The sequence below is a fragment of the Schistocerca piceifrons genome, chromosome X (genome assembly GCF_021461385.2).
Source record: "Schistocerca piceifrons isolate TAMUIC-IGC-003096 chromosome X, iqSchPice1.1, whole genome shotgun sequence".
In the NCBI taxonomy this organism is placed as follows: Eukaryota; Metazoa; Arthropoda; class Insecta; order Orthoptera; family Acrididae; genus Schistocerca; species Schistocerca piceifrons.
In genome coordinates, this window is record NC_060149.1 from 833,067,184 (window position 1) to 833,095,091 (window position 27,908).

General features: G+C 43.6%; 1 protein-coding gene across 2 annotated transcripts in view; it reads right to left on the reverse strand.

Moving 5' to 3' along the window:
• Positions 1–685: 685 nt before the first annotated feature.
• Positions 686–27,908, reverse strand: part of LOC124721689 (probable galactose-1-phosphate uridylyltransferase) — a 172,946-nt gene continuing 145,723 nt past the window's right edge. For both annotated transcript variants that reach the window (XM_047246768.1, XM_047246767.1), the window contains 2 exons: positions 979–1,084; positions 686–904 (listed from right to left, as the gene is read on the reverse strand). In XM_047246768.1, coding sequence (XP_047102724.1) covers positions 808–904; positions 979–1,084 — 203 coding nt within the window. In that variant the 3' untranslated portion in view covers positions 686–807. The remainder of the gene's footprint in view (positions 905–978; positions 1,085–27,908) is intronic.

A 27,908-nucleotide genomic window follows, 5' to 3' on the forward strand; every position in this document is an offset into this window, starting at 1 on the left:
CACTGCCGAATGGTAACAAAGAGAAAAGTGGACCACACTGTTTCACAACACACAGCTGAACATAGCATGCTTCATTTCAATGGTTGCTTCACAACCTGGGCCATCTGGATTCTCCCATCCATCACCAGCTTTTCTAAGCTGTGCAGATGGGAGTTATAGTCACAACACATTGCTCACTCACAGATTCATCCCAATCTCAACCTCCTACTGTCTTTACACCCTCCACCCATCAGTCTCTGTCCTATCACCTCCTCACCCTCACTGTGCACTGCTCTCTGCCAATGCACCTACTAATCTTTTCCCCCATTTCTGCTCCTCTCCTTTCCACTCTTTATTCTTTCCCTGCCTTCCCCACAGCCTCCCAACGTGGCACTGGGTAACCTTGTCTGCCACCTCTAGCACTCTACCAGGCAGCCCTGTTTCCCCTTCACCCATCCATACCCAGCTAGCCCTCCCCCTTCCCTGCTCCACTATGGATTGTTGCTCCCATTCAACACACTTCAATTTCAGTCTGGCCTGAACAGCCAGTCTTTGTGTGTGTGTGTGTGTGTGTGTGTGTGTGTGTGTGTGTGTGTGTGTGTGTGTGTGTGGGCACGCGTGCACGACGCATATAAAACAGGGGGCATGAGATAATACATTAAACTTCATTAACAACATGTTCACTATACTTTTATTGCTAAATAATACATCTTTGTAAACAATCTTTTACAAATAGCATCTCAAATAAACGATTTTGTGGATAAAGCAACAAGTTTGGCAAATACATTTGTGATGAGCTTGTATATTACAAGTACATTCCTGCTGAAATCATTGTTGTTTGTAATGTATTTCTGACAAATTTCTTAGTCTTTCTGCAGCCTGCTCTGGAGTTAAATCACGTTGGCACTGTGCCAGCATTTCATATCTGAAATCATACAGAACAATTTATATAAAAATTGTCTAATTCAGTTGCAAAAAAACATTAACACAATTACTCACCCAACCATAAATTTTTTTACAGTTGCTGATCGAAGGAGGGGAGGATAATAAATCCCATGGAACAGCCAATGATCACCATTGTCTTTGTATGGGCCAGTAGGAGCACCTTAAACAGAAAAAGTAAAAAAAAAAGTAAAAGCACTACTTTCCAAATGTCTTCTCTTCACACAAAAGTGTGTGCAGGTGTAATACAGTAAACCACGTTTTCAACAAATCTCTGGGAACACAAATTTTATTTCCATAAATAGGGTCTTTGTCAAAGTACATGGAAGGAGTGACCCAGAATCGTAATTCAAGTATATTTAGGTGATGTAAGTGCTATTTAATTACAAAATTACCAACATGTTGTGCAAAAAATTTAAATACAGTAAATATATATTTATCACAACTTTCACAGAACACATCCTTTTTCTATATACCAAGAAGTCTTGTTTTTAACTCCTAGCATACAATAGTCAAAGAAGTTGTCGCTCCAGCTGGTTATAAGTTTTAATTAATTCATCTGCATTAAGAGAGTAAAAAAAGTTCCACACAGTACCAATTCCTTGGTCAGCAGCAAAATTTGATGCAACACCCCCTTTTCTTCTTCTCCTTCTTCTTCTTCATCACTGCCACCTCCCATCTGTGTTCCATCATAGGCATTTCACTTGCCCCACTCTCAGTTACGGAAGTCAGAGTGTCATCAACACAAAAAACAATGTCCTAGAATGTTGTATTTTCAGAAATATCGGTTTTGCTACTCCAGTCTTCTTCCGGAAGTATCTTCAACAGCAATTGATGTACCAGATGTGCCTTTGTGATACAATTTAACACAGTATCTTGTGTTAGGCTACAAAATTCCAGATGGTAAAACCATATGCATAGGTTGCACAATAATCAGTCTTATCAGTTTCATCTTCTCAAAGAATGAAGTTGACATCTACATGGCTGCGACTCTATATTTGACATTAACGGAGTGAATTATGCTTAGGTCCAGCAGCTGCAGATGACTTGTGCAGTTTGGAGGAACAACACAACATTTGCATTCCTCAGAAAGTCGAAACGTCAATCATAAGTACATTTTCCCTTCCTGCTGTGCCCATCTTGGCATCTAAATGGCTGAAAAGTCAAAGATTTATCATCCTCAGGGACTTCTGTTTTAAGTACAAAGTAGCGTTTTTGTGTTCTGGAAACACCTAGAAATTAATAGTGGGGGAAACTTTTCACTTGTCACACTATTTACCTCCGTGACATTCTTCTCCCTTCCTAGAACACAATTTTGCAGGAAGAAAATGATAAAAGAAGCCAGTTTCATAAGCCTGAAAATTTATCTGTTAATATAAAGTAATGTTCTCCCAACAGCTTACACTTTCAATGACTAGAGTCTCACTCTCTCCACTTACATTTTGAAACGACAGATTATGATGTTTTTTAAAAAGATTCAACCACCTGTTTGACGCACAGAAATTTTCAATGATGATCTTCAAAGTGATTTCAGCTCAAGGGATTGCTCCCTCTCCTGGAGAAACATTAATGGTCGCTGGTCATTAGTCCTATGTATGGTAGCACTGGTGGATCCCACGTCCTCGTTGTGTTGTCACATCCTCTTCAGTATAACGAGTTTCTCATTGCATCTTTGCAGTCATCGAGTGACTCTTCAGTTTTCTTCAATAAGATGCCTTCACTGTCAACCTTTGCCTTAGGACTGTAGTAGAACTTCATACGGAGGACATGGACAATGTCTCTGCATTTTTGTCTTCTGGATTAAGGGTGATAATTTTTAACTTCGCAGATGATGTCCCACAAGCAACGAAATTCCACGAAAGGGTTTCTTGAAAGGCAGTTAATGTCCCTGTGTTTGAGCTCATTTTTGTATATCACTGTGATGACGAACTCCACAAGCCTCAGCACCCATCTCACCAGTTAACAGAATCGATTTTCCCAACATACTTTTCCCCATCACCATACAAAGATACCATACACTTGCCTAGCTGCTGACTCCATGAAAACTAAGCGAGGAAACCATCTATGGAGGTGAGGCCGCTACCCAATGGAGCCTTCTGGCTAATCAGCACGTCACAACAGTGAACTGTTTGATGGATAAATACAGCTGGACCTTGATAATGGCCTGACAAACTGCAAGGCACTCTTCCTCAGTTGTACAGTAGTCCATCTTGGACTTGGAAAGTACTCTCGAAGCATAAGTTACAATTTTTTAGCATCTTCGTGAACAGCATCTACTTCACAACAGATACCATCAGTGTGAAGTGTGCCTTGCAGTCTTTGTCACTGAATGCTGGGACTGAAGATTACTTTTGTGCATCCTTAAGAGCAACGAAAGCTCATTTCTGTGCCTCACTAGAGGAAAATTTGGAGCATCCCTGCAATACTTCTTGTAAGGGGGTATGCTTTGGTACAGAAATCCTTTATGAATGAGTAGATGTACAAGCACATTCCAACAAAAGCTTCTCACAACAAAAGAGTGCTGCCGAGTTGGAAAACTTTTGTGCTTTTTTTTTTCTCGAGATTGAGGTGGACTAATTGTCATTTATTAGATGACCCAAGATTTTTTATTTATTGGGTGACAAAGAGCTTTTACAGGTTCATGCAGGGTCCTGCAGTTCGAACACACTTCAACAGGCTGTAAGGTGACTTACATGTTCTTCAAACATCTTTGAAAAAATGACATTCAGTTAGCAAAGACACGGCATCCATTTAATGTGTTCAAGCGAGATGTCCACCAAATATTTCAAGGTGGCTGGCACCATACCTAATGCAAACGGCATTACTTTGAACTCATAAGAGGGCATCCGGAGTTATGAAGGCAGTCTTTTCCCAGTCAGTTTCATCAGCACTGACTTACCAGTTACCTGTCTGCATGTGCATAGTTGAGAAATATCTTGCTCCTTTCAAGCAGCCTACAGTGTTATCAACGCACACAATGGGTAGACGTTTTTCCTGATTTTTTTTTCAGTTGCCGGTAGTTGATGAAGACACGCTATGTGCCATCCTCGTTCTTCATGAGGGCCACAGGAGAGCACTAAGGGGGGCATGGAAAGTACAATGATGTCATCTTGCAGCATCTGCCACAATTCTTCCCAGATTATCCGTCATTCAGCAGTGATATCCTATACATATGCCGGTTAATTGGTTGATGATATTCAATGTGGATGCAGTATTTTATGATGGACCACTTAGTATCTCTTTTCTGAAGTCCGGATATGAAAGCATTCAAAAATTGGTGCAGAGCCACTAACATTTGCCGAAGTTGTATATTGGTCAAGCAGTTTGATAGTAGCTTCGTCCTCTGCATTGTTTGCAGTGATAGTGGAGCACAATTCGTCATTGGTGGAATGAAGTTGTCTTTCCTGACTGGTCCAGCTGTTCCTACGCACATACCTTTACATGTGAGTTGTGGCTACTTGTGAGATTTAGTGATCCAAAGTTCTGGATCACCTACCTGCTTGTGACTGATGCTGGCAAGTAGATTCCTTTCACAAGCCTGAGTAGCTTTTTGCAATCGACAAAACTTTACAGTTTAGTTGAGCATCTGGAACTCATCTTATTGATGATGGTGGGATAACAAACATCTTTAACAGCAAAAACTGTCCAGAGCAGTATTTTGTGTGTGCTTGTTGAAATAGCTTTGTCAATCTGGTACATTTATTTTCCACTGTCGATGACTACCTGTGACGTCTTCAAGAAGTTTCATCTGTGAATAAAAGGATTGCCCTGAGTTGACTAGCACCTGGGCAGATTGGCCATCAATGATGATAACGAGATTTCTTAAGATTTTGGGGATTGTCGTGCATGGAGGGTTTCCATCTATGATAGCCTCACCTCCATAGATCGTCATCTCACTTAGTTTTCCCATATTTGGCAGCTATGCAAATGGATAGTACATCTGCAGGGCTATAGGAAATAGCATGTTGGGGAGCAAGCTTGTCTAGGGTATGGCAATGGGCTTTGTCCCGCATTTCGACTATTATCATCTCCAGGTGACTGGCATTAATAAAATGGTTGTGACGGTTGATGTCTTGGGTGTAACTGTCGTAGGAAACTTTACTTCTTTCTCTGCAGCAGCATAAAATGTGTCCAGGACATCTACAGTAGCAACATAATGGTGTGATGTCCTATGTCCACCAACATCTGTTCATTTTCGGGGCGATATACTTAGTGGAGGAATTGATTGTAACTGCACTGATGGGTGCTAGGTTGTCATCTGACAGCTGCATCATAAGCCCAAGTTCACTTTCATGATTCATTCAACTGTTGGGGGAGTGTGTGTCTTTGGAGCTTAAAGCCCAAGTTCACTTTCATGATTCATTCAACTGTTGGGGGAGTGTGTGTCTTTGGAGCTTACGAGCGCTCAACGGCAAGGTTATCAGCAAACTGTTGAGGGAGATTGGTGCTAAGAATCTGCTTCAACATTCTATATTACCTACTGAAGTCAACATTTATGGCTGCTATATCGCGCTTACTTGGTCCAATGGTTGTGGCTGCAAAAAATGCTTTCTCTCTTCTCTTACAAGCTAGTGCACAAGAGGTGGTCTTCCACTACACTTGATGAATTCCTCAGTTCTTGTGACAAATGTGGATACAATGACTAAAATAGTTGTCACATAGTGAAGAGAAAAGCTATAAAATGACACTCACTCACTCCCACTTGCACTTGCTTTGACCCACACAACTGTTCTATCTCACAGGCCTTAGGACAATGAAGAAAGGGTGGAAAGTGCTAGACCTGGGGTTAAACTGTAAGTACAACTAAAGAGAAGCTAAAATAATGGCACAGGGAAATGTATATGGCTGACCACTTACAAAAGACATGTGTGAGCCAGTATCTGTGTTAACATATTACGAACATTTTCCTAAAATTTTAGGAAACAAGTTGAATGCATCACTAAACCTCAAAACTCTCATCACATTAGTTTGAATGTTACTTAAAATACACTCCTGGAAATTGAAATAAGAACACCGTGAATTCATTGTCCCAGGAAGGGGAAACTTTATTGACACATTCCTGGGGTCAGATACATCACATGATCACACTGACAGAACCACAGGCACATAGACACAGGCAACAGAGCATGCACAATGTCGGCACTAGTACAGTGTATATCCACCTTTCGCAGCAATGCAGGCTGCTATTCTCCCATGGAGACGACCGTAGAGATGCTGGATGTAGTCCTGTGGTACGGCTTGCCATGCCATTTCCACCTGGCGCCTCAGTTGGACCAGCCTTCATGCTGGACGTGCAGACCGCGTGAGACGACGCTTCATCCAGTCCCAAACATGCTCAATGGGGGACAGATCCGGAGATCTTGCTGGCCAGGGTAGTTGACTTACACCTTCTAGAGCACGTTGGGTGGCACGGGATACATGCGGACGTGCATTGTCCTGTTGGAACAGCAAGTTCCCTTGCCGGTCTAGGAATGGTAGAACGATGGGTTCGATGACGGTTTGGATGTACCGTGCACTATTCAGTGTCCCCTCGACGATCACCAGTGGTGTACGGCCAGTGTAGGAGATCGCTCCCCACACCATGATGCCAGGTGTTGGCCCTGCGTGCCTCGGTCGTATGCAGTCCTGATTGTGGCGCTCACCTGCACAGCGCCAAACACGCATACGACCATCATTGGCACCAAGGCAGAAGCGACTCTCATCGCTGAAGACGACACGTCTCCATTCGTCCCTCCATTCACGCCTGTCGCGACACCACTGGAGGCGGGCTGCACGATGTTGGGGCGTGAGCGGAAGACGGCCTAACGGTGTGCGGGACCGTAGCCCAGCTTCATGGAGACGGTTGCGAATGGTCCTCGCCGATACCCCAGGAGCAACAGTGTCCCTAATTTGCTGGGAAGTGCCGGTGCGGTCCCCTACGGCACTGCGTAGGATCCTACGGTCTTGGCGTGCATCCGTGCGTCGCTGCGGTCCGGTCCCAGGTCGACGGGCACGTGCACCTTCCGCCGACCACTGGCGACAACATCGATGTACTGTGGAGACCTCACGCCCCACGTGTTGAGCAATTCGGCGGTACGTCCACCCGGCCTCCCGCATGCCCACTATACGCCCTCGCTCAAAGTCCGTCAACTGCACACACGGTTCACGTCCACGCTGTCGCGGCATGCTACCAGTGTTAAAGACTGCGCTGGAGCTCCGTATGCCACGGCAAACTGGCTGACACTGACGGCGGCGGTGCACAAATGCTGCGCAGCTAGCGCCATTCGACGGCCAACACCGCGGTTCCTGGTGTGTCCGCTGTGCCGTGCGTGTGATCATTGCTTGTACAGCCCTCTCGCAGTGTCCGGAGCAAGTATGGTGGGTCTGACACACCGGTGTCAATGTGTTCTTTTTTCCATTTCCAGGAGTGTAGACAGCAGATCTGTCAGGAAATCTGCTGCTGCCCTCTGGTCTGGAAATATAATACTGTCTAAGAAAATGTGGCACACAGTGCCATGTACACTGCAAGCACCACACATGGGAGCATCCCCTCACCACAGAAAGATGCCATGCATTACAAGGCTGTAGTCTAAGACAAGTAAGGAGAACCTCATTTCATCTGTTTGGCTGAAGGAGGTACGCCACCGCCAGCCACCGCCACATTGTGGGCTTTATTAGACACTTTACTGTCACTTCCTGCCACTTATCTTCCCTTTGATGTACAACTCTGTATCTCCACAGAAAGACTATAGTATGTAGCGGGCTGATAAGCTGAACTAACCAAGGGTCATACGTTGAACTAACCAAGGGTCACAACATGCCTTCTTGGCGGCTTCCTCCACCCTTTCATTCCCGACAAAATCCATGTGGTCTGGCATCCAGCAAAAAGACACCTCCTTCCCCAGGCTTTGTAACTGTAATATGGCGTTCTGGATATTGTGGGATATGAGAGGCGACTGAAAAGTCCGTGCAAAGTCCAAGAGATGGCACCACCGGTGCGTATTGAGGTCATGTTTAGTTAGTAGCATCTTTGGAAAGAATGCACACCAAGTTTCAGCTATATTGGATCTATTTCTTTCTGTCTGCCATTCGTGTGAATCAAGGAAGTTGAGTGATTGTCAAAAAATGGACGAAAAAGAATTTCGTGTGGTGATTAAACTTTGCTTTATGAAAGGCGAAACACCTCAGGAGACTAAAGAGAAGCTTGATAAACATTACGCTGACTCTACACCTACAATAAGAACAGTTTATAAGTGGTTTCAGAATTTTCAGAGTGACCATATGGGCACAACTGATGCTGAACGTTCTGGATGCCCTGTCAAGGTTACGACTCCAGAAATCATTGATAAAATCCATGATATGGTGATGTATGACAGAAGAGTTAAGGTGTGTGAGATTGCTAGTGCTGCCGGCATCTCAAATGAATGGGTACATAATATTTTGCATAAACATTTGGACATGAAAAAGCTATCAGCAAGATGGGTTCTGCAATTGCTCGTGCATGACTAAAAACGGAATCGTGTGAAGTGTTGCAAGGATGGTTTGCAGCTGTTCAGGAAGAATCTGCAGGACTTTAAGAGTCATTTTGTCACTGTGGATGAAACATGGATACATTACTATACTCCTGAGACCAAACAACAATCTAAGCAATGGGTTACCAAGGGAGAATCTGCAACAAAAAAGGCGAAGACCACTCCTTCAGCCGGAAAGGCTATGGCTACTGTGTTTTGGGATTCACAAGGCATAATCCTCATCGACTATCTGGAAAAGGGTAAAACTATTACAGGTGCATATTATTCATCTTTACTGGACAGTCTGAAAACCGAGCTGCAATAAAAACGCCAGCGATTGGACTGCAAAAAAGTACTTTTCCATCATGACAATGCATCAGCACACACCTCAGCAGTTGTGCTCGCAAAATTAATGGAAATAGGATTCCAACTCGTTTCACATCCCCCCTATTCTCCAGACTTGGCTCCCTTGGACTACTATTTGTTCCCCAATTTGAAGAAATGGATGGTGGGACAAAGATTTTATTCACATGAGGAGGTGATTGCAGCAACTAATAGCTATTTTGCAGACTTGGACAAATCCTATTATTCGGAAAGGATCAACAAATTAGAACAGCATTGGATGAAGTGTGTAAGTCTAAAAGGAGACTATGCCGAAAAATAAAAAAGGTTTACTCCAAACACATAAGTAGTTTTTATTTTTCCACGGACTTTTCAAATACCCCTCGTATTTTTTGGCTGGATACATATACTGCAGAGAGGGCACTCAGAGTGTCAAAATAAATGAGGAATTTAGCAGGCATGGAAGATCTCATCTGCTCCATCACCCTTAAGGTCATGGATAATTTGGCACCGAATCTTGAGGACACAATCTGGAAAAAACAACAGTGCAGCCAATGGAATCCACCAGTTTAAACCCATCCATGAATACAGCTACACAGTTGTAGTGCTCATTGAGTATGTCAGTAAATATCGTATTTAAAAAAGAAGCAGAAGTGTAATCTCTCCTGTTCTGCACTAAATCTAAACTTACCCTGGGCCTCCGTAGTAACCCCAACCGAAGAGGAAACAGCAAAATCACTAAACGTAAACACAGGTCACATGGAGACTACCCAACTCCCCACTACAGCTCAGACTGCTCTGTGCATCAGCCCCGGATTTACGATTTCCGAACCAGAGCAATTTAGATAGTGACACCAAGCCACACATCTGTAGCCAGAAGCGGGAGGAGGTACTACTCACACGCGACTCAACTACGTCATGCTCTTCGGAGGCAATTTGTTGTTAGGAAGCACTGCATATTTTTCCTAAAGCCTTTGACACACTTTGGTTGGCAGACGCTTGTATGAGCACAGTGTTTTGTTGTTGTATATGGCGCATTTCCTTTGCGCCTCAAGTCTTATTTTCGTTTTTTTTTCTCTCGTTCATGTTTTGTTGCTGCAGTATTATTCTACAAAAGCGGGATACAGTAATATCCTTCGTTAGAGTATTGGTTCTTACCAGTCAAAATCACAAAAATATGACTGGTAACTAAAACAATGAAAAATTCCCAGAATTCTAAAAAATTCCCAGGTTTTTCCCGGATCTCCCGGATGTCCCGGGTCGTATACACCCTGTTACATAGGAGAGCTTGCTGAATAGTTGCCTCTAGTAGGGTCACATTGTCTAAGTGGATCGAAATCTCTGGAATCCATACTGAAAGCAGCTAAGAAGTTGCCTGGTATCTAAAAGCCATAACAGATGACAGTTAACCATTTGCTTCAGGGCCCTTGCTACACAGTTCGTTAAGGCGACACTCCCGGTAACTACAGGGATGTGGGTGGTACTTTCATGCTTTGAGGAGAGGTATTGAAATCACTTTTCTCCACAAGCTGCCAGATTTGGTAACAACCAGGTCTAATACCACAAGTCTCAGACAGTACCGATTCCAGCTCCCACATGAAGAAAGGGCAGTTATGAGACTCAGAACTGATGGATCTTAAGTCCAATTTACCCCTCTCTACAGTCACATGGTAGTGGCAAAATGCTGAATCCTGGCTGGCACTGGCAGTAGTGACAGAAAAATGCTGTATCTTGGTCTGAGCAACATCTCCAGGCATTGTTTGGGGACACCTGTTTCACCACTGCTGTTACTGGTAAATGATTCTGTTTACCAGAAAGCCTCCAGATAGCTTTTGTAGAATAAGTAGAACAGTTGATAAACAGTCTAAGAATCTCTGCCATGATCTTTTCTTGCTCCCCTTAATTACGCATGAGAGTTGGCTCTCGTGACTCAAAGGCTGTGAAATGTCTACTGTTGGGTGGTATTTACACCGTCAGAGAGACACACGGCTGACTTGGATTGCTGAGCAGCACTCATGAGTCCAACATGGTACAGGCTGCATCCGAAGATGACCTCCAGTCAGTGGCACGATGGATCACTTGTGTGATATGGTCCACCTATTCCTGGACACTTACTGAGTGCAAATACAGCCAGCTGGTTGAACAGCATCCAGTTTGTCCTGCTGACAATCTGTTTCGGTGGCTTCTGTTCACATAATGCTCCATCCAGTAGGTGGATCCAAGCTGGGAAGTGCTCACTGATGGAGATCATTGGATGCTGCCCACTGAGCCGAGTCTGCAAGGGTTGGAGAGTAGAAAGACAGGTTGATGGCTGAGGATGCACAGCTCCTGAAATGACATGAGGTTCTCCCAAACTTGACCCCTACAGCAAGTATAGTTAGAGTCCCACAAGACATTATGTGCACTGAAATCACCCAGTAGGAGAAATGGGCAGGGGATTGTTTTATAAGATCCATGACAGCCTCAACATCTACTGCATCCTGTGGAGGTAAGAACAGTGAACAGAAAGTGATGATCTGGCCCAAATGAAATACAATGGCTACTGCTTGTAGGACACTAACCAAGGAGAGAGCAGAGGAGTGGCATATGTTATTGGCAAACACAGCAAACCCCTCCCAATCAGGTCACCCTTTCAGTTGAGAGCATAGCCCCACAGTCAGTGGCTTTAAAATGTGTTTCTTGTAGAAGCAACACCAGGAGGTGTACCTGTGCTAGGAGTTTTAGTTTCAGTTCCTCCATGTGGGTTCTGAACCCATTCATGTTCCACTGTAGTATGAGAGCCATTTATGATGGAGGTTGTACTTTCACTCTGTCTTTCCTCCAGGTTGGAGGGCCCACAATGGGTGAAGGTTCAGCCTTGGGGCAAAATGGTTGGCCCAGGCTGACTTCACATTCCATTCAGTCTCAAGCAGAAGCAGCAGAATCATCAGGTTGAATGACATCAACATGATTTAATGGTCTACTGCCTGGTTTTACCGTGTGTTGGAAGCTTCCCCATTTGCTTTTTTCCCTAGGACAGTTTTGTAGGAACTATTACATGCAGCAGCAGTAGCGGCAGTGCTGAATTTTTTACCACACACTGCCTTTAGAGGTACTGAGAGTTCCATGGTGGTGGCAACTGTGGTTTTATCTTACGTTCTCGGGGAGGGGGGGAAGGATGGGGCTGTGGGCTCTGAAATAACTGCAGTTCGAAACGTGCACTGACAAATGCAAGTGTTAATGCCGACACTAGCAACCTCCATTATTATAGCACCATCTGGTTTTTGAACTGGCTGTGGAAGAACTTAAGCAAAGGAGGTAGAGAACGTAGGGGGCTGCACGGTCTTATAGGTCTTTTTGGCCTCACTATATGGGATGTGCTTTGTTGGCTTAATCTCCTGTACCTTCCTTTCTTCAAGGAAGACACCACAGTCTCTACTCCAGACAGTGTGATCCCAAGAGCAATTGACACACTTTGGAGATGAACAACCAATTCCTCCATGGGTGGCCTTGCCACATTTGCCACCTTACATATTAAGGTGGTGTGCCCAAGATGCTGGCATTTAAAACAGTACATTGGGTTGGGGTCAGAGGGCTGCAAGTTTAAATGAAGTAAACCTACCTTAACATGCTCTGGGAGTTTTGTGATACTGAAAGTGAGGATAAATGAGTCTGATTTGACCAGATCGCCATCCACCCTTTTCATTGTATTTTGCACATCCATGATGGCTTCTTGGGCCCACTCAGCTCTTAGTTCCTCTTTCGGAATGTCTGCCAGATCTCTGCATGACAACACCTTTGCTATAGTTCAATGTGTTGTGGAGCCACGTTTCTATGGCAAATTCCCTTAGGCATCCAGCTGATTCAATGTTCGCTACTTACTGGGAAGGAGTTTCCACTAACAGTATCCCTTGCACAAGCACTTGACAGATTTTAAAGTGCCACAAATTCCCTCTAATCCCTTTTGGATATAGAAAGGCGAAACTGAAGCTGCCCTCTTTCCTCTTAACCATTATAAACACATTCTGACCAGCAGCACAAGGTTTGTTACTATTTCCACAGGTACTCTGAAAAACCCATGAGTCAGGATGTCTACCTGACTACATGATCGCTCTTGTTGGATTGAGTGTTGATTACCCCCCACTCCCAGTGGTCCACCCACTCTGCTGAGAGGAGGAGAAGGAGAAACTTTCGTGGGTTCCATCTCGGTCCCACAACCAGCTAGGGAAATTAAAGCCTACCTAAACCCTGTGTGCTACACAACTAAGGTGCAGGAGGTTCCCCAGATGTTGCCCACTAATGAGTGTGCCACCTCAACAGCCATGCATTGTATCAGTGTGCAGCACACATTGAGATTCAGGTTTTTTTTACTAGAGGTTGTTACCAACCTCAGGATCAGGGCAGTCAAGCCAAGATCCCCGTTCCCTGTAACACACAACATTCCACCACTGCATCGTACAGTGGTCACTGAAGATGCCCAGAGGTGACAGTGGCAGGACTGGTGGCGCTTACTGTCCCCAGTTCAGGAACCCCGGGGTATTAAAGCCCGTACCCAGCAAATGAATGCTGAGTCCCTTGGAGTTCCACTATGGTGAGCTTCAACACTGTCATGACACTGTGTAATAATACAGCACTGAAGTATTTTTGGTATTACCAGACTGTTTCCTTGCATTGTTTTACAATATAAAATACCATCTTTAGACACAAATTCCTGTGGTGTGACAAGTTTGACACTTTTCATCCTGTTATTACACTTTCTGCAATTCATCTGTGAATACTTCTTCTGCTTGTAACCCATAGAATGTGTCAACTTGTTGGTGCAATTTCTCAGGTCTCTGGCAGAGCATATCGTACTCAGTTTCAGAGCCATTTGTGTCAATCAGCTACTCAGATCTCTTTAATTTAGAAACCGTAGTAACTGTGGAACGTATCTGCAGAGATAACACTGTGAATAATTCACACCCAAAAATAGACCTAGCAACTCATCCTTGGTAGCATGTAATTAATTTTTGCTTTGTTAAGCTGTTGGGGTGCATAACCAGATGATGCTTGACACCACCTTGTTCCTAACTTAGAAAACAGCCAACAAGGTAATTGCAAGCATCACATGACAATGAATGGTTTCTCAAAATCCAGATAAACTAAGAGGAAAGATTTTGCAAAACTCTTCAATTCATTGCTGCAATGGTTCAAATGGCTCTGAGCACTATGGGACTTAACTGCTGTGGTCATCAGTCCCCTAGAACTTAGAACTACTTAAACCTAACTAACCTAAGGACATCACAACCATCCATGCCAGAGGCAGGATTCGAACCTGCAACCGTAGCGGTCACGCGGTTCCAGACTGTAGCGCCTAGAACCGCATGGCTTCATTGCTGCATCACATTCAGTAGACCAACTGAAAGGTACCCCTTCTCTCACCAGTTTAGTCAAAGGCTTTGTGAAGGTCGCATAATCTTGCACAAATCTGTGGTAATAACTGGCTGGACCCAAAAATAATTGTAGTTCCTTTACATTTCTTGGCATAGGAAAGTTGCCAATGGTCTCAGTGAAATGCGGATCGAATTTAATGCCCACAGAACTTATAATGTGGCCCACGTATCGCACCTGAGATTTAGCAAAGGAACATTTCTCTAGTTTTAAGCTCAGGATACCACTTTGTAGACACAGCAGTGCACTTCTCAAGCATCCTTTATGTCCCTCAACTGTCTGCGAAAATACAATGATATGATTGAGATACACTAAACATTTGGTGGGTTGCAATCCACACAATAATAAATTTGCAAACCTCTCCAAACTAGTTGATGGATTTAAATCAAAAGGCATTATGAATAATTCATACAGCTCAGAAGGCACAGAAGGTGCCATCTTCAGTATATCCTCAGGAACAGATGGTGCCTGGTGATATTGAGGCCTCATATCCAGGGTGGTGAAATACTTTTTAGTGGTGAAATATTTTTTTAATTTTCAAAGTGGTTGAGCATTTCATCAATGCCAGTTTTCTGTTTGCATATCACTAAGAGGCGGTAAGTTTTCTCCACTGATGTTCTTTTTAGGTACTCTGCCAATGGGCAATGCCCATAGGCTAGAGGTAGGCTTAATTATTCATCTACATCTACGTGGATACTCTGCAAATCACAGTTAAGTGCCTGGCAGAGGCATCTAACTGATGTTGGATGCTTTCTTCTATGACTGATGAATGACAGGGAATGTGGTATGGTTTCTGAGCTATTGGCCATGCACTCCCAGTTCGACTTTTATGTTGTGTTAGCTCTGTGGGTGGTAAATACTGTCTTTCTATAAACAGCCACCAGCATTCCTCCAATAACCTATACAACAGGTTCCTGTCCACCTCTGAAAAATGTATTAACTTCTCCCTCAATTGTATCTTTGTAGGTGGTGCGATTGTACACACTTCCAGGATTGGCAACAGTTTTTGATTGTTCACAGACCACTTTCTGTCTCTACTAACACAACTGTAAGTTCTCAAAATTTCGTGAGATTATTTCATGAACACTGACGAGTACTGTTCCACACGGAATTCTAATAGCTTGTGTTCTGAAGTTATCTAAGAAACCAGTAACAGGTATCTCTCTGCTTATGCTTTCGACTCAGCGCATGTGTCTCTTCACATGTACTCAGTTTCTGGCAAGTGTATTGACCAGAAAAATAATTCCTGCAGACTCTTGGATTTTGGTGTGCTTATGACGGTAAGGTATGTGATTTAATACAGATTCAAGGGACAGTTCTTTCTCCTTGAGTTACTCATGCCTTTGCATTGTCGACACCATAAAATGAGTATGTCGAGTCATGGTATTGGGCAGTTAGCAACCATATGTCCACGAATCCCTGAAAGTGTCATAGCAAAACATTCCACAGATAAACATCAAAATCCTATCCTGTTTTCCTAAGCACCTTCATATCAAAATCATAATCTCTTTCACCAATATCTACATCGTCACAGTATGTTCACAATGAACTAAATGTTATGTTCCCAGTACACTAATGCAATAGCACAGCAAATTTAATGCCTGTTTATCACCAAAGGTTAATTAAAAAGCTCACCTGAGCACCTTTGTCTATTAACACTTTGCCGTCTGCAGGTCTCGTACAAATTTATTCGCTTGGCGCCGGCAGCGCTAAGTCAGATTACTTGGCTTGTCGCCGGCCACTTGTCACCTTTCCGTTGATGACAAGCTTCAAACACATTGACTTTTGTGCGCTTTAATTTTCCGGAAATCCTCTATTTTGCTGTATTGTTCCACAAACTCGAATTTTCTTTTCAAGTAGCTTCTCTACAAGTTCCACACTGTTATAATAATTATCCATGCAGAGGTGATGCCACTTTCCATCATACGGTGTCAATAGTTCCATCACTGTTTTTGCCAAAGTCTGTCCAGTGCCGGAATATATCATGAATGAGGAAATGTATCTCGTACTCGAATCACACAGCATCTGAATTAGTATGTCATATTTCATAATTTTCGACAGATTGTAAACTTTAAAATTTAACCGCCCAAGCCACAGTATCAGTTCTTCATCAATTGAGATGTTTTGACTTAGATTAAATGTTTCTTTAAACTTTTTGGAAAAATAATCAATTACGAATTGCACTTTGACAAGCCAATCAGCATTATCTGGTGTATTGTTGCTGTCAGAAAAATGTAAAAATTATAATATTTGTCTGAATCGGTTGGGGGACTTTTTTTGCAAAATATCGGTGTGTCTATGAACGGATTTGTTGACTAATAATCATCAATCCTTGCTTTTTTTACAATTTCCATAAGGATAGCAAGCCCAAACTATTTTCTAAGTTCGAGTCCTGTAATGTCAACAAATTTGGCATTTTTTAAATCCAGTTTCCTTCTATTGCAATTTTGACTGTAGTACTTGTTGGTTTGATTGCTAATATATTCAAATAGATCATTCCCAATATATAATTCTATGATATCCTCAACACTCTGTGTATCTTTGGGAAATATGTTTGGACCCGGGGACCCTTCAAATTTTTTACTCGTCCTCGGTATATCAAAGTCTCACCACTTTGCACTGTCTTCTTCGTCTGATGCAACCGAATCAGTTGGCAACCGTAGCATTCGCTGAATTATTCTTGGATGTATTTCACTATCTTCCTATGATTCTGCTTCACTTTCATTTTTTTGATATCCAATGTCTTCTTCCCAATCGGCCAAGTCATCCGGAACATCAGACAGGACATCTGCGCATTCATCGTAAATAATCCTATTGTCTCTTCGTCCACCATGATGAAAGGGCACAAGTCACTTGTTGACGTATGTAACTTACTGTTACCTAAACAAAACATCAAGAGAATGCAAAAGATACTAAAGTGCTGTCGACAGCCACTGCGCAATACTATGCTCACAACACCACTGAGGTGTCACTGGCCACTGAGCGATACTATGCAGACAACACCACTGCGGTGTTGCCGACCGTTAACCACTGTTTCGCGCACGACACCACTGTGGTGTCGCCAGACGTCGTAGTGTAAAAATCTTGACCAGTTTGGCTTAGATGTTGCCTCTAACAATCAGATTTTCCACCTCAATTAACTAGGTTAGCAGATTTTATTGGGATCTCGGAGCAGTGGCCATACCAGCACCTCTTCCATTCCCTGGTCCATAACTTCCATTACTGTGAAATCCGAAATCCTCTTTAGCCTCTGTTCTGCCTATACCTTGAGCAGCTATACTATTTAGGTGGCTGATCTCTACAGTAAATAGAGCAAGGGGCATGACACTTTGCTGTTACACATCCTAAGGCACTTGCAACACATACAATTTGTCTCTGTTCTGAAAATGTGGCATTCATCACATCCACAAGAGGGCGACAAGCCAAAGTGGTTATCTTCTTCCCTCAACAATGTGAGGCGCACAGCCTCTAGTAAAGATGGGGGGTGAGTAAAATTTTATCTCTCAGCCAATTTGTGGACTTATCCCCTTGACAAACACATCCACAGTTCTAACCTCTGCCTTTTCAAGACTAACATCATTTCTTCTTTTGTTCAGCCCTTAGAGATGGGTATGGCATAAAATTGAGCAGGTGTGATTGAAAAAGGCCTCAATATATTCTCCATTCCTCTGTCAGAGGAAAAACACATTGTCCCAATAAAACCTTACACATTTTTATGTCAGTGTAACATTCAGCCAACTCTTTGGCTAATACACCAAAGCTACCGGCATTATGAATGGCTCCTTATGTTCTCGTGTCTCTTGTTGACTTGAAGTGTGAGATGTCGAATTAGCCTAGAAGAAATAGCTCTGAAAAAGGGGTTGGATGCAGAAGGTGGAATAATTTTTATTTCCAGGTATGTTTCTCATTAAAAAAATCCAAGTTTTAGACCTTCTCCCCCCTGTGTGTTATCCACCACCTTGAAAAAACCACTAAGAAAGGGCACTTTTTCAGTTTTTCCTTAGTAACTCACTTCCAGTGTGCTTTAGGCAAAAATATGCCATTAGCATCGTTAAAGAGCATTAAATGTCCTGTTAATTTCATATATAACATGGTGGAAAATTCAGAACGTCTACTGAGATATCAGGCTGTGAAAATCTGGAAAAAGTGTCAAGAAGTCTGAAAAAACATTAGATGTCAGTTGTTTCACCTTCACTTTCTTTTTCTTTTTTCTTTTTTTTACTTCTTTGTGCAGTTATGTGCAGAATGCGTAATAAGCTATGTTGTAGAGGATTTAATTTCTTTCAAGATTCTTACAAAATAAGTCCTGTTGAAATACAAGTATTCAAAAAATAAATTACTGTCGATTGGAAACAATGGGGATACTGAAAAATCACATCCACTGCCTGGCAAAACTGTGCTTTCAACTTGGGATTTCATGAGGCTTTATGTGAAGTGGTCAGACCATGTGTCATTACCTGGGTGGTATGGCTTCATAGAAGAGGTGTGTTTGGCCAACCTTGGTATGTAATAGCATATGACATAGTGTCTAGTGGTCAAGAACCAATTTTGAACTCTGTCGTCATTCGTCTTGGTGGGATTCACACAATAATGTCCTTCATGGGAGCAGTAGGCTACACTGAAGCCGGCAGCAGCCTGAAGGAACTTCTGTCATGTATTTATGTGGAAAATAGCCTTGAGAAGATGATGTCTGGCCATGTCTATGCTCGAGCATTGACAGCTCATGTTTTAGTTCATCAGGCTTTATCCAGCTTAATATCTGATGCTATTCAAATTACCCTGATGAATGTGATGGTTTGAACAACATGTTTTATGATAATGATAGATGTGTTATCATATCCACACAAGACAACCCATATTTCTGCAGTGTCAGTGCAAAATTAACAAAGAACTGGAAGGACTAGGGAAAACTGACAGCACAGCCAAACTGTGGATTTAGTATTTCCGGATGGTCACACTGATAAAACACTTTGCTGAACCAGAAAGGATGAGACGTTGACAGCTTCATCTTGACATGGCTCAGAAAATGATTCCATATTTCATCACCCCCCCCATGAACCATGGACCTTGCCGTTGGTGGGGAGGCTTGCGTGCCTCAGCGATACAGATAGCCGTACCGTAGGTGCAACCACAACAGAGGGGTATCTGTTGAGAGGCCAGACAAACGTGTGGTTCCTGAAGAGGGGCAGCAGCCTTTTCAGTAGTTGCAAGGGCAACAGTCTGGATGATTGACTGATCTGGCCTTGTAACAATAACCAAAACGGCCTTGCTGTGCTGGTACTGCGAACGGCTGAAAGCAAGGGGAAACTACAGCCGTAATTTTTCCCGAGGGCATGCAGCTTTACTGTATGATTACATGATGATGGCGTCCTCTTGGGTAAAATATTCCGGAGGTAAAATAGTCCCCCATTCGGATCTCCAGGCGGGGACTACTCAAGAGGATGTCGTTATCAGGAGAAAGAAAACTGGCGTTCTACGGATCGGAGCGTGGAATGTCAGATCCCTTAATCGGGCAGGTAGGTTAGAAAATTTAAAAAGGGAAATGGATAGGTTGAAGTTAGATATAGTGGGAATTAGTGAAGTTCGGTGGCAGGAGGAACAAGACTTCTGGTCAGGTGACTACAGGGTTATAAGCACAAAATCAAATAGGGGTAATGCAGGAGTAGGTTTAATAATGAATAGGAAAATGGGAATGCGGGTAAGCTACTAAAAACAGCATAGTGAACGCATTATTGTGGCCAAGATAGATACGAAGCCCACACCTACTACAGTAGTACAAGTTTATATGCCAACTAGCTCTGCAGATGACGAAGAAATTGAAGAAATGTATGATGAAATAAAAGAAATTATCCAGATTGTGAAGGGAGACGAAAATTTAATAGTCATGGGTGACTGGAATTCGAGTGTAGGAAAAGGGAGAGAAGGAAACATAGTAGGTGAATACGGATTGGGGGACAGAAATAAAAGAGGAAGCCTGGAGATACTAAAAGGTATCAGATAGATTATATAATGGTAAGACAGAGATTTAGGAACCAGGTTTTAAATTGTAAGACATTTCCAGGGGCAGATGTGGACTCTGACCACAATCTATTGGTTATGACCTGTAGATTAAAACTGAAGAAACTGCAAAAAGTTGGGAATTTAAGGAGATGGGACCTGGATAAACTAAAAGAACCAGAGGTTGTACAGAGATTCAGGGAGAGCATAAGGGAGCAATTGACAGGAATGGGGGAAAGAAATACAGTAGAAGAAGAATGGGTAGCTCTGAGGGATGAAGTAGTGAAGGCAGCAGAGGATCAAGTAGGTAAAAAGACGAGGGCTAATAGAAATCCTTGGGTAACAGAAGAAATATTGAATTTAATTGATGAAAGGAGAAAATATAAAAATGCAGTAAGTGAAACAGGCAAAAAGGAATACAAACGTCTCAAAAATGAGATCGACAGGAAGTGCAAAATGGCTAAGCAGGGATGGCTAGAGGACAAATGTAAGGATGTAGAGGCCTATCTCACTAGGGGTAAGATAGATACCGCCTACAGGAAAATTAAAGAGACCTTTGGAGATAAGAGAACGACTTGTATGAATATCAAGAGCTCAGATGGAAACACAGTTCTAAGCAAAGAAGGGAAAGCAGAAAGGTGGAAGGAGTATATAGAGGGTCTATACAAGGGCGATGTACTTGAGGACAATATTATGGAAATGGAAGAGGATGTAGATGAAGACGAAATGGGAGATACGATACTGCGTGAAGAGTTTGACAGAGCACTGAAAGACCTGAGTCGAAACAAGGCCCCCGGAGTAGACAATATTCCATTGGAACTACTAACGGCCGTGGGAGAGCCAGTCCTGACAAAACTCTACCATCTGGTGAGCAAAATGTATGAAACAGGAGAAATACCCTCAGACTTCAAGAAGAATATAATAATTCCAATCCCAAAGAAAGCAGGTGTTGACAGATGTGAAAATTACCGAACTATCAGCTTAATAAGTCACAGCTGCAAAATACTAACACGAATTCTTTACAGAGGAATGGAAAAACTAGTAGAAGCCAACCTCGGGGAAGATCAGTTTGGATTCTGTAGAAACACTGGAACACGTGAGGCATTACTGACCTTACGACTTATCTTAGAAGAAAGATTAAGGAAAGGCAAACCTACGTTTCTAGCATTTGTAGACTTAGAGAAAGCTTTTGACAATGTTGACTGGAATACTCTCTTTCAACTTCTAAAGGTGGCAGGGGTAAAATACAGGGAGCGAAAGGCTATTTACAATTTGTACAGAAACCAGATGGCAGTTATAAGAGTCGAGGGACATGAAAGGGAAGCAGTGGTTGGGAAGGGAGTAAGACAGGGTTGTAGCCTCTCCTCGATGTTGTTCAATCTGTATATTGAGCAAGCAGTAAAGGAAACAAAAGAAAAATTCGGAGTAGGTATTAAAATTCATGGAGAAGAAATAAAAACTTTGAGGTTCGCCGATGACATTGTCAGAGACAGCAAAGGACTTGGAAGAGCAGTTGAGTGGAATGGACAGTGTCTTGAAAGGAGGATATAAGATGAACATCAACAAAAGCAAAACAAGGATAATGGAATGTAGTCTAATTAAGTCGGGTGATGCTGAGGGAATTAGATTAGGAAATGAGGCACTTAAAGTAGTAAAGGAGTTTTGCTATTTGGGGAGCAAAATAACTGATGATGGTCGAAGTAGAGAGGATATAAAATGTAGACTGGCAATGGCAAGGAAAGCGTTTCTGAAGAAGAGAAATTTGTTAACATCCAGTATTGATTTAAGTGTCAGGAAGTCATTTCTGAAAGTATTCGTATGGAGTGTAGCCATGTATGGAAGTGAAACATGGACGATAAATAGTTTGGACAAGAAGAGAATAGAAGCTTTCGAAATGTGGTGTTACAGAAGAATGCTGAAGATTAGATGGGTAGATCACATAACTAATGAGGAGGTATTGAATAGAATAGGAGAGAAGAGAAATTTGTGGCACAGCTTGACTAGAAGAAGGTATCGGCTGGTAGGACATGTTCTGAGGCATCAAGGGATCACCAATTTAGTATTGGAGGGCAGCGTGGAGGGTAAAAATCGTAGAGGGAGACCAAGAGATGAATACACTAAGCAGATTCAGAAGGATGTAGGTTGCAGTAGGTACTGGGAGATGAAAAAGCTTTCACAGGATAGAGTAGCATGGAGAGCTGCATCAAACCAGTCTCAGGACTGAAGACCACAACAACAACAACAACAACAGTTAAATCTATACTCGATGTTAACAAATTTCTCTTCTTCAGATATAATTTCCTTGCCACTGGCAGTCTACATTTTATATCCTCTCTACTTCGACCATCATCAGTTATTTTGCTCCCCAAATAGCAAAACTCCTTTACTACTTTAAGTGTCTTATTTCCTAATCTAATTCCCTCAGCGTCACCTGACTTAATTTGCCTACATTCCATTATCCTTGTAAATAGCCTTTTGCACTCTGTATATTACCCCCGCCACATTCAGAATTTGAAAGAGTGTATTCCAGTCAACATTGTCCAAACACTAATTGTACACTACATGCCAATTTGACATCTTTTGTATGTAGCCTTCATGCTGCTGCTATTTTAATGTCCAGCTGTGTACACTGAAATGTCATGTGTATGTTTTACAGCAAGTAAAATGTGGTGAAATTCAGCCCATAATGCTGAAACTTAACTCCCAGTGAAATCATGTACTGTCCACTGGAATGCAATCTGTTGCATTTAAAGCAAACAATATGGTGTGTTCAGAGTCCATCAACTGTATGCTGCAGTCAGAGACCTAGTATTTCATCACAGCTAAACGGTAAACAAGCATATGTCTCGCAACTTCTACTGTAACTGACTGCATCATGGGTACCACTGATGCAGCAGTGACCCACACTCAGGTCATGGCTGACTGACTGCTGTAGCAGTGTAGCACAGCCAAAGAGTTAATCAACAATGCATAGATCATCTTTTATAACTGAATAATTGCAACTGTATTTTAATTAACTACTCAAATTCTGTATGTTTAAGGAAGGAAGGAAGATAGGAGTTTAATATTCCATCGATGGTGAGGTCATGTGCTAGGAGAAACTGCTTAAATAATAAATCTGGATGGCTGGTTGGAAATTTCTACTGCTGCTGTCCCAAATGCGAATCCAATTTCTTACCTTATTACACCTCGCTCATTCTAAATATGTTCACACAAATATATACCAGTACTATTCTAGGCCAGTTTTCTGTGCACAACCACAATCATCAAGTTTAATTCTTTCTTCATTGTATTGCTAATTATCTGGTGATTGCCTGGAAGTGATTAATTCATATTTACATCTCAAATTCATCAACTGCACTACTTTACCTTCTTTTATGCTCACATAACAATCTCTCCAAGACACTATCCATCTGTTCAGCTGATTTTCTAAGTCCTTTTGCCAGCCCTGACACAATTACAATGGACTCAGCAAATTGTAATTCCCTTTCTAAATTTATTTTCATTTCCTTCACTGCCCACTCAATGTACAGATTGAATAAGCTGGTCGGTTGGTTGGATTAAAAGAGGGGGAAAGGGACCAAACAATGAGGTCATCAGTCCCTTGTTCCAACTAAAACAATGCCACAAGTGTGAGAATAAAACAAACGAGACTGACAACTCAAAACGGAATGAAAGGAAAAATCACAAGAACGAAGAAGGGCAACAAACATGTAAATGGAAAAAAGGAGACAAGAAAACCACAGAAACGCAAGAAACGGGATGAAGAGATTAAAACAACAAAGCAGATTACCATTGCTGGCTGACCAAGAGAATAAAAAAGAAGCCAGCCACTCTCCAACACATTAAAACCTTCACCGTAGAAGCACTAGGGTGGAGGACACAGAGGGACAAAGAACATGTGCTAAAACTTAGATCAAATGATAAACCCACCATCATGAATAAAACGTAAAACTAAATCAGCCGATGAGGTGTTGTCAGATAAAATTAGCGACGAGTCCGGTAACCCAAGATTTTGTCACTTGGCAGTCAAAGTGGGACAGTGCACAAGAATATGGGCCACTGTCAACCAGGCACTACACAGACACTCAGGCAGCTCTTCACGGCGCAGAAGTTAACCATGGGTCGCCCAACCATGGCCAATGCGGAACCGGCAGAGAACAACTGATTTCCTGCGAGAGGCCCACATGAAAGACTTCGACACATTAGCAGTCTCCTTAATGACACGCAGTTTGTTGTGTGTACTGTTATGCCATTCCGTCTCCCAATGCCGAAAAACCGTATGACGTAAGTTAGAATGCAGATCAGGTTCAGAGATGCCCATCTCCAGAAGAGGTTTCCGCACAGCCTGTTTGGCCAGCCTGTTGGCAAGTTGCCTGGGATACCAACGTGTCCTGGGGTCCACACAAACACCATTGAATGATGAGACCGATCCAGGGCATAGATGGACTCCTGGCTGTACGCTACCAAAAGATGGTGAGGGTAGCACTGGTCTTTAGCTTATAGGCTGATCAAGGAGTCAGTACACAGAAGAAACAATTCCCCGGGGCATGAACAGATATACTCAAGTGCACGACAGACGGCCACTAACTCTGCAGTCATTGGGCAAGGACTGCTGTTCAAAATGGCATACATGACCATCAGCCATCGAGCCATTGGTGTAAACCACTTCAGAGCCCCAGAACACATCAAGAATCGAGAGGAAGTGACAGTGGAGAGCGGCAGGAGTAACTGAGCCCTTAGGGTCATGCGAAAGGTCCAGACAAATCTGTGGCCTATGTGTACACCATGGAGGTGTATGCAAATGGACCTGGATGGGAGGTGGTAAAGGGAAGGACTCCGGTTCAGGCAGAAGGGATCACACACAAACCACAATTATTAGGCCTGACCTATGCCGCCGTTGCGGGAGATGAACTGCCGCGGTGGAAAAAGGAGACGGTAATTCGGATGCTCAGGAGAACTACGAAAGTGTGCAACGTAACTGGCTAGCAGTTGTGAAAGTCGGATCTGCAATGGAGGGACTCCAGATCCCACAAGGACGCTGGTCACTGGACTCATTCTAAAAGCTCCTGTCGCCAGGCGAACCCCACAGTGGTGCACTGGGTAAGCACATGCAACGCAGAGGGTGCCGCCAAATCATAAATCAGACTCCCATAGTCAAGGCAGGATTGAACAAGGGGTTTATTGAGCTGCAGCAGCGTAGAGCGATCTGCACCCCAGTTCGTGTTGCTGAGGCAGCAGAGGGCATCCAGGTGCTACTAGCACTTCCACTTAAGCTGATGAAGGTGAGGTAGCCAAGTCAATCGGGCATTGAAAACCAATCCTAAGAATCGATATGCCTCCACTGCAGTGAGTGGATCATCATGAAAGTAAAGTTCTGATTCCGGATGAACGGTACGACGCTGACAGAAGTGCATGACACACAACTTAGCAGCAAAAAACTGAAAGTCGTGGGTGAGAGCCCATGACTGCGCCTTGTGGATGGCTCCCTGGAGGTGCCGCTCAGCAACACCAGTGCTGGTGGAGCAGTATGAAATGCAGAAGTGATTTGCATACAGAGAGGGTAAGATGGACGGCCCTACAGCTGCTGCTAGACTGTTAATGACCACTAAAAATAGTGATACAGAGTCCTGCGGGACCCCATTCTCCTGGATATGGGGAGAACTATGGGAGGCACCAACTAGGACACAGAAAGTACGGAGCGACAGGAAACTCTGGATAAAAGTTGGGAGCGGACCTCGGAGACCCCACCCGTATAATGTGGCAAGGATACAATGTCGCCAGGTGGTGTCATACGCTTTGCGTAGATTTAAAAAAAGGCAACAAGGTATTGGCATCTGGAAAAGGCTGTTCGGATGGCAGACTCAAGAGGCACAAGATTATCAGTGATAGAGTGCCCCTGGCGGAAGTCGCCCTGACATGGAGCCAGTGCGACACCTGACTCCAGGACCCAAGCCAACTGCCGACACACCATACATTCCAGCAGATTACAAACAATGTTGGTGAGGCTGATGGACTGATAACTATCCACATCAAGTGGGTTTTTGTTGGGTTTGTGCACCAGAACGATGGTGTTCTCCCTCCATTGCGATTGAAGGACGCCATCGCACCAGATTTGGTTGAAGATGACTAGGAGATGGCACTTGTAGTCCGACGGGAGATGTTTAATCATAATCATCTGACGGTGGATCTGATTTGGCCCAGGAGCTGTGTCGGGGCGATGTGCAAGTCCACTGAGGAGCTCCCACTCCATAAATGGAGAGTTATAGGGTTCACTGTGGTGTGTAGTGAACGAGAGGACTTTCCTTTACATCCGCCGTTTGTGAGTGCGAAAGGCTGGGGGTTAGTTCTCCGATGCAGAGGCTCGAGCATAGTGCTCAGCAATTGCATTTTCATTGGTACATAGCACGCCATTGACGGTAACGCCAGGGACACCTGCTGGGGTCTGGTACCCAAGAAGATGTCTGATCTTCATCCAGACTTGGGAAGGTGACGTATGGCACCCAATGGTCGACATGTATCTCTTCCAACACTCCTGTTTCTGTCATTTAATAAGCTGGTGTACACGGGCACGGAGCTGCTTAATGGCTGTCAGATACTCTAGGGAAGGGTGTCACTTATGTCGCTGTAGAGCTTGCTGATGCTCTGTAATTGCCTCAGTGACTACCGGCGACCACCAAGGGTCTGTCTTTCGCCGGGGGCACCCTAAAGAGTGAGGGATCGCGTTTTCTGCTGCAGAAACGATTGTGGTAGTCACCTGCTCAACCATCACATCGATCTTACCATGTGGGGGAGAGTCAGTGGTGACATCAGAGGTGAAAGTTTCCCAGTCCACCTCGTTTAAAGTCCACCTGGGCAGGAAGATGGGGAAGTGGTCATTCCCACACAGGTCATCATGTGCTCTCCAGTGGACAGATGGGAGAAGTCCTGGGCTGCAAAATGATAAATCAATGGCCAAGTAACTATCTCGAGCCACACTGAAATGTGTGGTGGCCTCCAGTATTTAGGAGGCACAGGTAGAACTGAGACAGTAAAGTTTCGACATCTTTGCCTTGGCCAGTAAGCACGGTGTCACCCCACAAGGGGTTATGGGTGTTAAAACCTCCCAAAAGTAAAAAAGGTTTAGGGAGTTGATCAACCGGTGCAGCTAATACATTCAGGGGTACTGCACCATCTGAGTATACATTGCAGACAGCTATTTCCTGTGTCGTCTGTATTCTGACAGCCACAGCTTCAAGAGGGGTTTGAAGGGGGCACAGGTTTACTACAGACTGAGTTTAGGACATAAATGCAAACTCCACCTGACACTCGATTATAGTCGCTATGGTTCCTGTAATATTCCTTATAGCCGCGGAGGGCTGGGGCCTGCACTGCCGGGAACCAGGTTTCCTGGAGGGCAATGCAGAAAGCAGGTGTAAAGGTTAACAGTTGCTGTGACTCAGCCAGGCGGTGGAAAAAACCGCCGCAATTCCACTGGAGGATGACATCATCATGAGACTGGGATGGCATGGAACACTCAATGAGGCAGTTTACGCCTCAGGGTCACCTGCTGACACCAACTTTTTGCCTGACCAGTCTATATCCATTTTGTCTGAGGGCCCGGCAAGATAAAGGTCCTGAGCGGATGCCAGAATCTCCATCCCATCCTCACACACAGAACTTGTAGGTAGCGGTGGTGTGGGCGCCACTGCAAGTTCCTTGTTCTTAGGGGTCTTCTTTTTCGATTTCTTGCACTGTTCCTTGGGTTTC